The sequence below is a fragment of the Anser anser genome (assembly GCF_964211835.1).
Source record: "Anser anser genome assembly, chromosome: 13".
Lineage (NCBI taxonomy): Eukaryota > Metazoa > Chordata > Aves > Anseriformes > Anatidae > Anser > Anser anser.
This window is the reverse complement of record NC_139734.1, coordinates 8,269,969-8,280,562: the sequence shown is the minus strand read 5'-3', so window position 1 is coordinate 8,280,562 and position 10,594 is coordinate 8,269,969. Positions and strand designations below refer to the sequence as shown.

General features: G+C 62.7%; 2 protein-coding genes across 3 annotated transcripts; both read left to right on the top strand.

Moving 5' to 3' along the window:
- The first annotated feature begins 82 nt into the window (after nt 1–82).
- LOC310880963 (protein eva-1 homolog C-like) lies at nt 83–4,239 on the top strand. Of its 2 annotated transcripts, XM_083797522.1 has the most exons (8): nt 83–440; nt 1,520–1,719; nt 2,515–2,638; nt 2,748–2,900; nt 2,997–3,140; nt 3,247–3,318; nt 3,514–3,603; nt 3,714–4,239. In XM_083797522.1, the coding sequence occupies exons 1-8, from the start codon at nt 365–367 to the stop codon at nt 4,091–4,093; spliced, it is 1,239 nt and encodes a 412-aa protein (XP_083653648.1). In that variant the 5' UTR covers nt 83–364; the 3' UTR covers nt 4,094–4,239. The 2 variants fall into 2 exon arrangements, with proteins under 2 accessions (XP_083653648.1, XP_083653647.1); XM_083797521.1 differs by lacking the exon at nt 3,514–3,603 and having other exon boundaries at nt 234–440.
- Nucleotides 4,240–6,421: 2,182 nt separating this feature from the next.
- Nucleotides 6,422–10,477, top strand: CCNB3 (cyclin B3). The gene is made up of 12 exons (XM_083797523.1): nt 6,422–6,541; nt 7,522–7,629; nt 7,712–7,795; nt 7,904–8,022; nt 8,166–8,241; nt 8,491–8,589; nt 8,689–8,781; nt 8,980–9,117; nt 9,441–9,596; nt 9,782–9,931; nt 10,016–10,146; nt 10,251–10,477. The coding sequence occupies exons 2-12, from the start codon at nt 7,537–7,539 to the stop codon at nt 10,318–10,320; spliced, it is 1,209 nt and encodes a 402-aa protein (XP_083653649.1). The 5' UTR covers nt 6,422–6,541; nt 7,522–7,536; the 3' UTR covers nt 10,321–10,477.
- Nucleotides 10,478–10,594: the final 117 nt, after the last annotated feature.

Sequence of the window (10,594 nt, the reverse complement as noted above, 5' to 3'; positions counted from 1 at the left end):
GCAGTGCCGGCAGCCCTTCCCTTCCTCCCCCGGCGCTGAATGACCGGACATGTGCCGAGATGGAGATTAGGGCACACGTGCATCCGGGTGGTCGCCTGCATCCCCCCCGGGGAGAGCGGGGGGCAGGCTGGGGACCCAGCTGAGCCCCCTCGATCTGCTCAGCTGCCGAGCACCTGCTCGGCCATACAGAGCCTTCAAAACCGTGTCCCCTCCTCCCGGTCCCCATGCAGCCACAGCTGTCCGAAGCGGCCCCGGTCCCTCCGCGGGGCACAGAAGGAGCCATTGTCACCGCCGTGCCAGCCCCCGCCCCGGCGCCAGCTGCCGCGGGGACCAGTGGGCAGCGGCAGAGCGGGGCGGTGGCACCATGGTGGCCGCGGTCGTGGTGGCCCTGGTCCTCCTCTGCTTGTCCGCAGGGATGGAGGCCAGCCCGGAGCTCGGCGGTGAGTGGCACACGGGGGACAAGGGACATCGGGGACCACGAGTGCTGGGGCGCAAGCAAGGTTTGGGTGGGGGGCAGTTGCGGGGTGCACGGTTTCAGGGCACACCAAGGGCAAGACCCCATGGGAGATGTGCTAGGAACGGCCCCGCACCCACCCAGCCTGCCCCAGCACCCAGAAAGGTGCCCCAGAGCGCGGCGGGGAGGATGTGATTTCATCTGGGCAGAGCCAACTGCACGACCGCAGCAACGGGGACTGAGTCAGCGGCAGCGGCAGGCGAGGATAATCACTCACAAAATCTGACGGCAGCCTCCTCGCTGCCATTTCGCCCCAAAAAGTGTCTAAGCAAGCGTGTGGCAGTGCCGGGTGGAGGCGGCGTGGTTCCTCCGTCACCGGGGGAGCCTCAGCTTTGAAGCACAAAGCCCCAGCCACGTCCCTGCTGTCCCCCTTGGACGGGGGTGGCTCCATGGACCTGCGGCCACAGGGAAGGTGAAAGGGACTCTTTGTGCCAAACCCAGCACTGGTTTGCAGACAGACGGACAGAGGGACAAGTGCAGGGCTGGGAGCTGAGGCTCCCACCTGTTTGTGTGGGTTTGGGGGCTGCCAGGCTGCTGGCTGTGCCCTGTGTCCCCAGCATCTTGCGTCCTGCGTCCCTCAGCATTCTGCATCCTCCCTGGCACATGGCGTCCTGTCCTGTCTCCACTTCCAAACCTCCAAATAACAGGGGGAAAATAATAGGGTAAGTGGTTTGGGACACAGAGTAGGTAGGATTAAGAGAGAGAAATACCCCATGCTGGGAGTCTGAGGAGAGAAGGACTCCGAAAGGATGTGGGCTAGGAAAGGCTCGCACTGATGTGGGGGGCTCTCCTCATCTCTGGTGACCCTCTGTTAGTGATCATCTCCTCCTGGTGGTCATCTCTGGGTGGTCATCTCTGGTGATCATTTCTGGTGGTCATCTCTACGTGATCATCTCTTGGTGGCCATCTGCTGATGGTCATCTCTTGGTGGTCATTTCTGCTCACCATCTCTGGGTGACCATCTCCGGTGATCACCTCCGTCTCGTCCCCGCTCCCCACATCCAGGGTACCTACGCAAGGTGCTGAGGAACCACACCGTCCACACGTGTGACGGGGAGCAGCTCCTCATCCTCTGCCCTCGCAAGACCACCATCAGCATCCTGGGCGCCTTCTACGGGCGCCGCGTGCCCAGCCCCAACCTCTGCCCCAGCCCGGGCGACGCGTCCCAGGAGAGCACCGAGTGCATGTCCCCCACGGCCCACCTGGTAAGGGCAGCGTCCCGCTGCTGGTGGCAGCGCGGGGAACCCTTGGCACCCTTTTCCTGGGTCATTTTTGGGAGATCGGGGCGGGGGGGTGGCACCTCCTGCGCTGGGTCCCGGCGAGAGCAGGCTGGGGGGAGGCCCTCAAAGCAAAGGCCGATGTCCCCGGGATGTCCCCGGGATGTCCCCTGCCCTCCGGACCAGCGGGGACTCCGGCGGGGCAGGGTGCGGCGCGCAGCCTCGTCCCCACCTCGTGGCCGTGAGCGCGCATTGCACGGGGCCGTGCTGGGGGGGGGGGGGCCGGGGGGGGCTGCAAGGGCGCTGCTGCACGGAGCTGTGCGGCTCTGCATGAAGCTGCGGGGGTGCACGCGCCTGCAGGTGCTGCACGGGGCCCCGCGGGTGCCCGTTGCAGCGCTGCGTCAGTGTGCACGCCTGCACGCAGCCGTGTCAGCGTGCGTGGGTGCTGTGCCGGCGTGCACACCTGCACGAGCGCAGCGTGCACGCCCGTGTGAGCGTTGCACGGGGCTGCGTCGCTCCACACACCCGCACAGGTGTTGCACGCACACATGTCGCGCTGCGGTGCTGTGCTGCCCGCACAGGTACCGCTCGCAGCTGCGTGGGCACAGGGAAGCAGCCACCAAAGCCACCCACGAGGCCGAGTGACCGCGGTGGGGGTGCCAGCAGCCACAGGACGCCTCTTGTGGGGTGAGGGCCTGGCCCCGAGCCCAGCGACAGCACCGAGGTGAGATCAGCCTGGGGTCTCACTGCTGGTGCTCACGTCTGCCCTGCTCTGCCCTGCAGAAGCTGCTGGCCGAGTGTCAGGACCAGCAGTGGTGCCAGTTCTCGGTGCACAGCCAAGTCTTTGGGCCAGACCCGTGCCCCGGGACACACAAGTACCTCATCGCGTCCTACAAGTGCCGGCCAGGTGGGCAGCACCACGGGGGCACCTCTCGAACCCGTGGCTGGGTAAGAGGAGGGGGTTTGGGGTGATTTGGGCTGTGTTGGGACACCCTGCGGTGTCACCCCACCCCCAGACAACCATCGGGTCAAGACGGTGTGCGAGAACAACGTGCTGAGGCTGCAGTGCCGGCCAAAATCCGTCCTGGCCATTTACTCCGCGCATTATGGACGATTCCTGCGGGGCAAGCCTGAGTGCGATGCCCCAAACGCCGGGGGACCCCATATCGGTACTGGGGGGACATGGTTCGAGCCCAAATTGCGTCCGGGAATCGTGCAGGAGCTCTGTGCTGATGGCCAGAGATCCACACCGCGTGTCTCTGCAGAGTGCCTGGCTCCGGACGCCTTGAGGAGGGTCTCCAAGAAGTGTCACCGCAAGGGAAACTGCACCGTGGCCGCTGACTGGGCCACCTTCGGGGACCCGTGCCTGCCTGGCACGAAGAAGCAACTGCGGGTCTCCTACACCTGCGGTGAGAGCAGCACCAGGAGCTGGCCGTGGGGCTGGGGACGCAGCCCCTGGGGACGAGCAGGGTGGTGATGCTCAGAGCGGCGTGTGTCTCGTGTGTCTCGTTGCAGTGCCCAAGCAGCTGCTGGAGGAGGCAGGCCCCGACACCTCGGATCCCTTCGTGCTCTCGGACTACATGCATGGTAATTCGGGGAGGGGGGAGAGACCAGCTCGTGCTCCCCCGTGGATGAAGGACCCCATAGGTCCACGTCTCCAAGCAAAGAGGCTGGGGAGATGCTTTCTGCTGGGGGGAGGAGGAGGTCTCGCAGAGGAGCGCCCCGAGGGCAGAGGGGAGGAGGCTGGGGGCTGGCCCCTCACATCCCCCTTGTTCACTGCAGGTGGCTGGTACAAAGGGCCCAGGTTCTCCAGGCTCCGGGAAGACAGGATGATTTTTACTAGCTCCCTGACAGCTTTTGCCCAGCTCTGGGGTACGTGGCCCCCACGTGCCAGGGTGGGGGGGTCTCCAGGCCCAGGTACCCTGCATGCCGCGGTGGGGGTTTGCACCGCGGTGCCTCTCTTTGCTCTTCTCTCCCACCAGACGTCCCGGAAAAAGTCGGCCTCTACTTCCTTTGCGGGGTCTCGGCAGGCCTCGCGCTGCTGCTGTGCATCATCAGCCCCAAGGCAGCCTTCCTCCGGGAGGCCAGGGAGGCTCTGCAGGGCCCGGGCAGCAACTCGGAGCCGAGCCGCACCAAGCTGCGGGACGAGCAGGACGAGGACCTTCCCGACGACAGCTCCTCCGACTCCTCCTTCCGCCGCCTCACCCGCACCTACCGCGCCACCGACAGCATCTTCAGCCCCGAGCTGACGGCAGCCATGGAAGGGGCGGCCGAGCAGCAGGGCTGCGGCGGGGAGGAGATCTGGATGCCCAAGGAGTCCAGCCCGTACGCCATCCAGAAGATCAAATCGGCCACCAAGTGAGGAGGGACGAGGGGCCACCACCATTCGCCCCTCACCTTACTCTGTGCCTCCCTTCGTGCTTCACATGCCAGCAGGTGACCTGTGCTTTCCAGGGAATGAGCTTGCTCTTTCTAGTGAATAAAAGCAAAAGCTCATGGTTCAGGAAACGAAGCTGCCGAGCCCCAGCTCCTGCCAGCCCCATCCCCGAGGGACTCCAGCCCGCAGGCCGGTTCCCACATCCCCAAAAGGGACTGCAGGGGATAGAGGCGTGGTGGTGCCTCCAACCACCTGCATTGTGTCACCACCAGCTTTCATCCCCCTTTAGCCACAATGTCCCTCCCCTGCAATTAACGGTGAAAAGAGAGGAGAAATTAAACGCTGAAACTCAGCCCTGCCTGCGCCGCTCAGCTCCATGCCTCCCGCTGCTGCTCCTGGCGCTGGGCCATGAGGAGCAACGAGTCGGGCCTATCATAGCCTGGAAAAGGAAAGCTTTCAGCCTGGGAAAGGGAGAGGGGGGAAAAGCCGTCCGTGTAGGTCCCACAAACAACGCTTCCCTGCACTTGCTCTTTCTCTCAAGACTAAGGCTCTTCCCGGGAAGCCATCCTGGAGCGAACCTCCCGTGTGCGCCTCACAGGGGCCGGTCCTTGTCCCTCCATCTCTCCCCCATCCCTCCCACCATGGCTGGCTGCGCTCTCAGCGCACCCACGAGCCTCCCAACGGCGGCGGCACTGCAGGGACTGGAAAAGCCGGCTGCACCACGCCGAGCCCAGGCAGACACCGACCAGTCCCGGCACGGGCAGCTCGCCCCCGCGCCGCCACAGGCACACCGGGAGGGGGATTTTTGGCCGGGGATCACACCCCAAGGCTGCTACTCCACCGAGTTTCCAGCGGCGGCGGGACGCGTCCCAGTTTCCCAGGCGGTGGGTGTGGGGCTACCCTAGAGGATATCCGAAGGATAAACACAGCGATGTGGCATTTCCGAAGGATAAACTGGGATCTGGGGTTTCCAAATGATAAATTGGGATCTGGGGTTTCTGAAGGATAAACTGGGATCTGGGATTTCCGAGGGATAAACTGGGATCTGGGATTTCCAAATGATAAATTGGGATCCGAGGTTTCCGAAGGATAAACTGGGATCTGGGATTTCTACACAATAAACTCGAATCTGGGATTTCCAAATGGTAAATTGGGATCTGGGGTTTCTGAAGGATAAACTGGGATCTGGGATTTCTACACAATAAACTCGAATCTGGGATTTCCAAATGGTAAATTGGGATCTCGGGTTTCTGAAGGATAAACTGGGATCTGGGATTTCCGAGGGATAAACTGGGATCTGGGATTTCCAAATGATAAATTGGGATCTGGGGTTTCTGCGAGATAAACTGGGATCTGGAATTTCCGAGGGATAAAATGGGATCTGGGGTTTCCAAATGATAAATTGGGATCTGGGGTTTCTGAAGGATAAACTGGGATCTGGGATTTCTACACAATAAACTCGAATCTGGGATTTCCAAATGGTAAATTGGGATTTGGGGTTTCTGAAGGATAAACTGGGATCTGGGATTTCCACACGATAAACTGGGAACTGGGATTTCCAAATGATAAATTGGGATCTGGGGTTTCTGCGAGATAAACTGGGATCTGGAGTTTCCGAGGGATAAACTGGGATCTGGGATTTCCAAATGATAAATTGGGATCCCGGCTTTCTGAAGGATAAAGTGGGATCTGGGATTTCCACACGATAAACTGGGATCTGGGGTTTCTGAAGGATAAACTGGGATCTGGGATTTCCAAATGATGAATTGGGATCTGGGGTTTCTGAAGGATAAACTGGGATCTGGGATTTCCACACGATAAACTGGGATCTGGGGTTTCTGAAGGATAAAGTGGGATCTGGGATTTCCACATGATAAACTGGGATCTGGGGTTTCTGAAGGATAAACTGGGATCTGGGATTTCCAAATGGTAAATTGGGATATTGGATTTCCGAGGGACAAACTGGGAGCGGGGAGGTTCTGCAGGGAAGCTCTGCTCCCGTAGCCTGCTCACAGGTCGATTAGCGACAAATCTGGCTGTGCCGCCACAAGCGAGGTTGCTACTTAGCCGATAAAAACACGTTGTAACGTCCCGGTAGGGGCGCAGCACGCCCCGCGGGCAGCGCCGCCGCCATGACACCCCGCGGCCGGTATACCCGCCCCTTCCGCCATGACACCTCCCCCGCCATGACACCGCCCCCAGCAGCCCCCGCCCCGCCGCCGCCGCCGCGGCCCGGCATTGGGCAGCGCGGCCGAATTTTAAACTTTTCCCCCCTCCCCTTAGCAACCGCATCCCTGCCGGCGCTCCCATTGGCCGCCGCGCCGCGCACGCCGCCCGCTGATTGGCCGCGAGGCTCGGCCAGTGCCGGCCGCCGCCGCCGCGCTGCTACTTTCAAAAGAGCCGGGGCCGGCGGCGGCGGCGGCGGCTGCGCAGGTGAGCGGGGACCGGGCCCTATGGGGCCGTGTGGGCCCCCCCAGCCCCACGGCACCCCCATTTCCTCATGAGGACCCCTCCCGGGGACCCCCCCCGCCCGTGCCAGGGGGTCACTGGACCTTGCGGCCCCTTCCCTGGGGGGCAGAGGCGGTGTTAGGGGGGATATGGGGTCGCTGGGCACTTCGTCCCCTTCCCTGGGGGGGGTGTTGGGGTTTGGGGTGCCCCATACGTGTGTTCCCCCCGTATGTGAGGTGTGCGGGGTCGCTGAGCCGTGCATCCGCTTCCCTGGGGGAGTATTGGGATTTGGGCACGTCCATACATGTGCCTGCCCCCCCTGCTTGAGGGCTATGGGGTCACCGAGCCCTGTGTCCCCTTCCCTGGGGGGGGTGTTGGGATTTGGGGTACCCCCATACATGTGCCCCCACATACATGGGGGCTATGGGATCACTAAGCCCTGCATCCTCTTCCCTGGGGGTAGGTGTTGGGATTTGGGGTCCCCCATACGTGTGCCCCCCATACGTGGGGTCCGTGGGGTCACTAAGTCCTGCGTCCTCTTCTCTGGGGGCATGTGTTGGGCTCTGGGGTACGTCCATACATGTACCCCCCCCATACATGGGGCCTATGGGGTCACTGAGCTCTGTGTCCCCTTTCCTGGGGGTAGGTGTTGGGATTTGGGGTCCCCCCACATGTGTGGTCCTCCCCCCTGTGCTTGGGGTCTATGGGGTCATTGAGCCTTGCATCCTCTTCCCTGGGGGTGTGTGTTGGGATCTGCAGTCTCCCCATACGTGTGCCCCCCCATAATTGGGGTCTATGGGGTCACTGAGCCCTGCATTCTCTTCCCTTGGGGGAGTGCATTGGGATTTGGGCCTCCACACATACTTGGGTCTGTGGGTTTACTGAGCCCTTCATCACCTTTGCGGGAGGGGTGCGTTGGGATTTGGGTTCCCCCACGTACACGTGCCCCCTCTCTTTGCTCGCAGAGGCCGAAGAAGAGGATGCCGGTGGCACGCAACGCCAAGACGCTGAGCACGAAGCAGCCCCGAGCCGGCAAGGGGGCCCCCGTTACCGAGAATGTGCCCCCCGAGAAGGTGAGGCCGGGCTGGGCCGTGGGGACGGGGGGGCCCTCGCAGCGGGGTGCCCCCTGCGCCCCCTCACCCCGCTCTGTTGCAGGAGGAGAGCTGCCAGGCCAAGCGGTCCCCGTCCTCGCCCCAGGGGGGGCCCAAGAAGCGGTCGGCGTTCGGGGACCTCACCAACGTGAGTGCCTCTTTGTGGGGAGGGGGTTGTGCTGCCCTCCTGGCAGCACCCCAAGGCTCACCTCACCCTTTCTCCCTGCCGTCCTTGTTTCCCCCACCCCAAAACCAGGCTCACAAGAACCAGGCGGTGGCGGGGAAGAAGGATGGGGTGAAATCTGCCCCCCGCAAGGCGCTGAGGGCCCCCACTGCCACGGGGGTAGCCAAGAACAACGAAGTCAACCTGAAAAAGTGAGTACCCAGGTGAGATGGGGCTGGGGTGGGAGGCCGCTGCGGCGGTGGGGGGCTTCCTTGGGGTGATGGGAGCAGGCAGTGGATGGATGGGGTTTTGGCAGCCAGATGTGTCCCCCTACTGACGTCCTTATCCTGTCCAGGTCCCTGAGAAAAACGCCCCCGACAGAGGATCCTGAAGAGCCTGAGAAAGATCCCGTGCCTGAGGAGCCTGTGCAGGTACCGAAGCTGTGCCAGGCTGTGGACCCCAGGGTGCAGCCGGGTCCTGTCCTGGTGGCACCGGGACATCTCCGGGCCTTGGAGCTGCTTGGGGTGTGGTGGGATGGGAGCTGGGGGTTAAACCTCATCCTTCCTCCTCCAAGCACCGCCAGTGGGGGCTGTGGGGCAGGTGGGGAGGGGCTGCCTCCCCACAGAGCTCTGCCAGCCCCCCCCAGCCTCCCCCTCACTGCAGCCTCCTCCATCCCACAGGCACCTGTGTTGGAGGACATCGACAAGGAGCAGCTGGGCGACCCCTATGCCAATGCCCAATATGCCAAGGACATCTTTGACTACATGCGGGAGAGGGAGGTGGGTGATGCCTGCTGGGGAGGCCTGTGTGGGGTGGGAGGGGGCCTTTTTTGGGGTGTGGGGGTGTCTGAGAGTCCCTGACATCTGCTGCCTTGGCAGGAGAAGTTCCTGCTCCCTGACTACATGGACAAGCAGGTGGACATCAGCGGGGACATGCGCGCCATCCTGGTGGACTGGATGGTGGAGGTGCAGGTAGGTGGGTGTGGGGAGGGGGCCTGGAGTTTTGCAGAGCAGCTCCCACCCCACTTAGTGTATGGGACCCACAAGCATCCCCAGTGCAGAGCTCACCTTCCCCCCTTCCGGTGCTGGGGGTGAGCCTGTGGGTGCCTCAGGATTTTGGGGGGAGCTTTTTCCTAATCCCTCCTGCCCCACAACCCCGTGTCCTTGCAGGAGAACTTTGAGCTGAACCACGAGACGCTGTACCTGGCGGTGAAGCTGGTGGACCACTACCTGGTGGAGGTGGTGAGCATGAAGGACAAGCTGCAGCTCATCGGCTCCACCGCCATCCTCATCGCCTCCAAATTCGAGGTGACTCCCGGGGTGCGGTGTTGGGGTGCGTTTTGGAGAATGCTGGGACCCCGAGGAACTGAAGGTGGCGTGTCCATCCCTGTGCTCCTCCTTCCCATCCCAGGGGCTGCAAATGTGGCCCTGGTGGGCTGGATCCTGCCTCCCGGAGATCTGGTTCTTCTCCACTGTGCAGAAACAACCAGGACACCGGGGTTCAGCCCAGGTGGACGTTGTGATGGTCCCGGCAGGAGATGTGCCCCTAGAGGGCCTGCAAACTCTGTAGGATCCCTTAAGCGTTGTCAGGATGAGGCCCTGTGAGGGCGCTGAGCAGTTCCTCCCCGCAGGAGCGGTGCCCGCCATGCGTGGATGACTTCCTCTACATCTGTGACGACGCCTACAAGCGGGAAGAGCTCGTTGCCATGGAGAGGAGCATCCTCCGCACCCTCAACTTCGACATCAACATCCCCATCCCCTACCGCTTCCTGCGGCGCTTCGCCAAGGTGGGCGGCTGTCCCCTCCTGCCACCTCCCCGGGGGCCACCTGCAGCACTGGGGGGGCGGCCAGGTCCCCGCAGCAGGGTTGGGGGGCGACGGTGTCGTTCCGGGGGTGTGGGATTGGCATCCCGCGCCCCCAGAGAAGGACGCCGGGGTGGTGCTGCACAAAAACCTGAGCCTTCTGACCGCAGTGCGCCCGTGCCAACATGGAGACGCTGACGCTCGCCCGCTTCCTCTGCGAGATGACCCTGCAGGAGTACGACTACGCGCGGGAGCGCCCCTCCAAGCTGGCCGCCAGCTGCCTGCTGCTGGCGCTCACCATGAAGAACCTGGGCGGCTGGGTGAGCCGCGGGGCCGCGGGTGGGCAGGGAGGGGAGGCGCCACCTTGCAGGGGAGCCCCTGGCTCACACCGTGTCGCTTCGCAGACCCCCACACTGGAGTACTACAGCGGGTACCGCGCGCAGGACCTGCACCCCCTGGTGAAGAGGCTGAACTTCCTGCTCACGTACCAGCCCCACGACAAGCTGAAGGCTGTGCGCACCAAATACTCACACAGGTGAGCGTCCCAGCACCAGCCTTTGGGCCCTGCAGGGAGCTGGGGGGCTCTGCCGGGGGTACCAGGGCTGGTGCTGAGCTCTAACCCCCTGCGCCTCCTTCCAGGCTCTTCTTTGAGGTCGCCAAAATGACCCCCATGGACATGCTGAAGTTGGAGGAGAAGCTGAAAAGCTAGCCCTGCCTCTGTACATAGCCTGTAAATAGCTGGGTGTCCTGCTCTGGGAGCACTGTGTACATAAAAATAATGGGGTTGTTTTTACTTGAAGGGGAGGGACAGGGAGGGGGGAAAAAAGAAGCGATGTAGAACTGTCAATAAAATACTGTGTATATCTTATGTGGCTGTAGTGGTGGCTGCTGGAGGCTTGTGGAGGTGATGCAGGAGTAGATGAGAGGCTGGAAGGGTCCCGGTCCCATCCCCTTTCCCCCTCCTTCCCTAAAGCAATGACACC

Bases quoted from the DNA above. Each gene is read 5' to 3' on its own strand.
- LOC310880963 (XM_083797522.1), top strand. From the start codon at position 365: ATGGTGGCCGCGGTCGTGGTGGCCCTGGTCCTCCTCTGCTTGTCCGCA. The intron at 2,901-2,996 runs GTACTGGGGGGA...GTGTCTCTGCAG, and splicing joins CGCCGGGGGACCCCATATCG to AGTGCCTGGCTCCGGACGCC. The intron at 3,604-3,713 runs GTACGTGGCCCC...CTCTCCCACCAG, and splicing joins AGCTTTTGCCCAGCTCTGGG to ACGTCCCGGAAAAAGTCGGC.
- CCNB3 (XM_083797523.1), top strand. From the start codon at position 7,537: ATGCCGGTGGCACGCAACGCCAAGACGCTGAGCACGAAGCAGCCCCGA. The intron at 7,796-7,903 runs GTGAGTGCCTCT...CCCCAAAACCAG, and splicing joins CGTTCGGGGACCTCACCAAC to GCTCACAAGAACCAGGCGGT. The intron at 8,242-8,490 runs GTACCGAAGCTG...TCCATCCCACAG, and splicing joins TGCCTGAGGAGCCTGTGCAG to GCACCTGTGTTGGAGGACAT.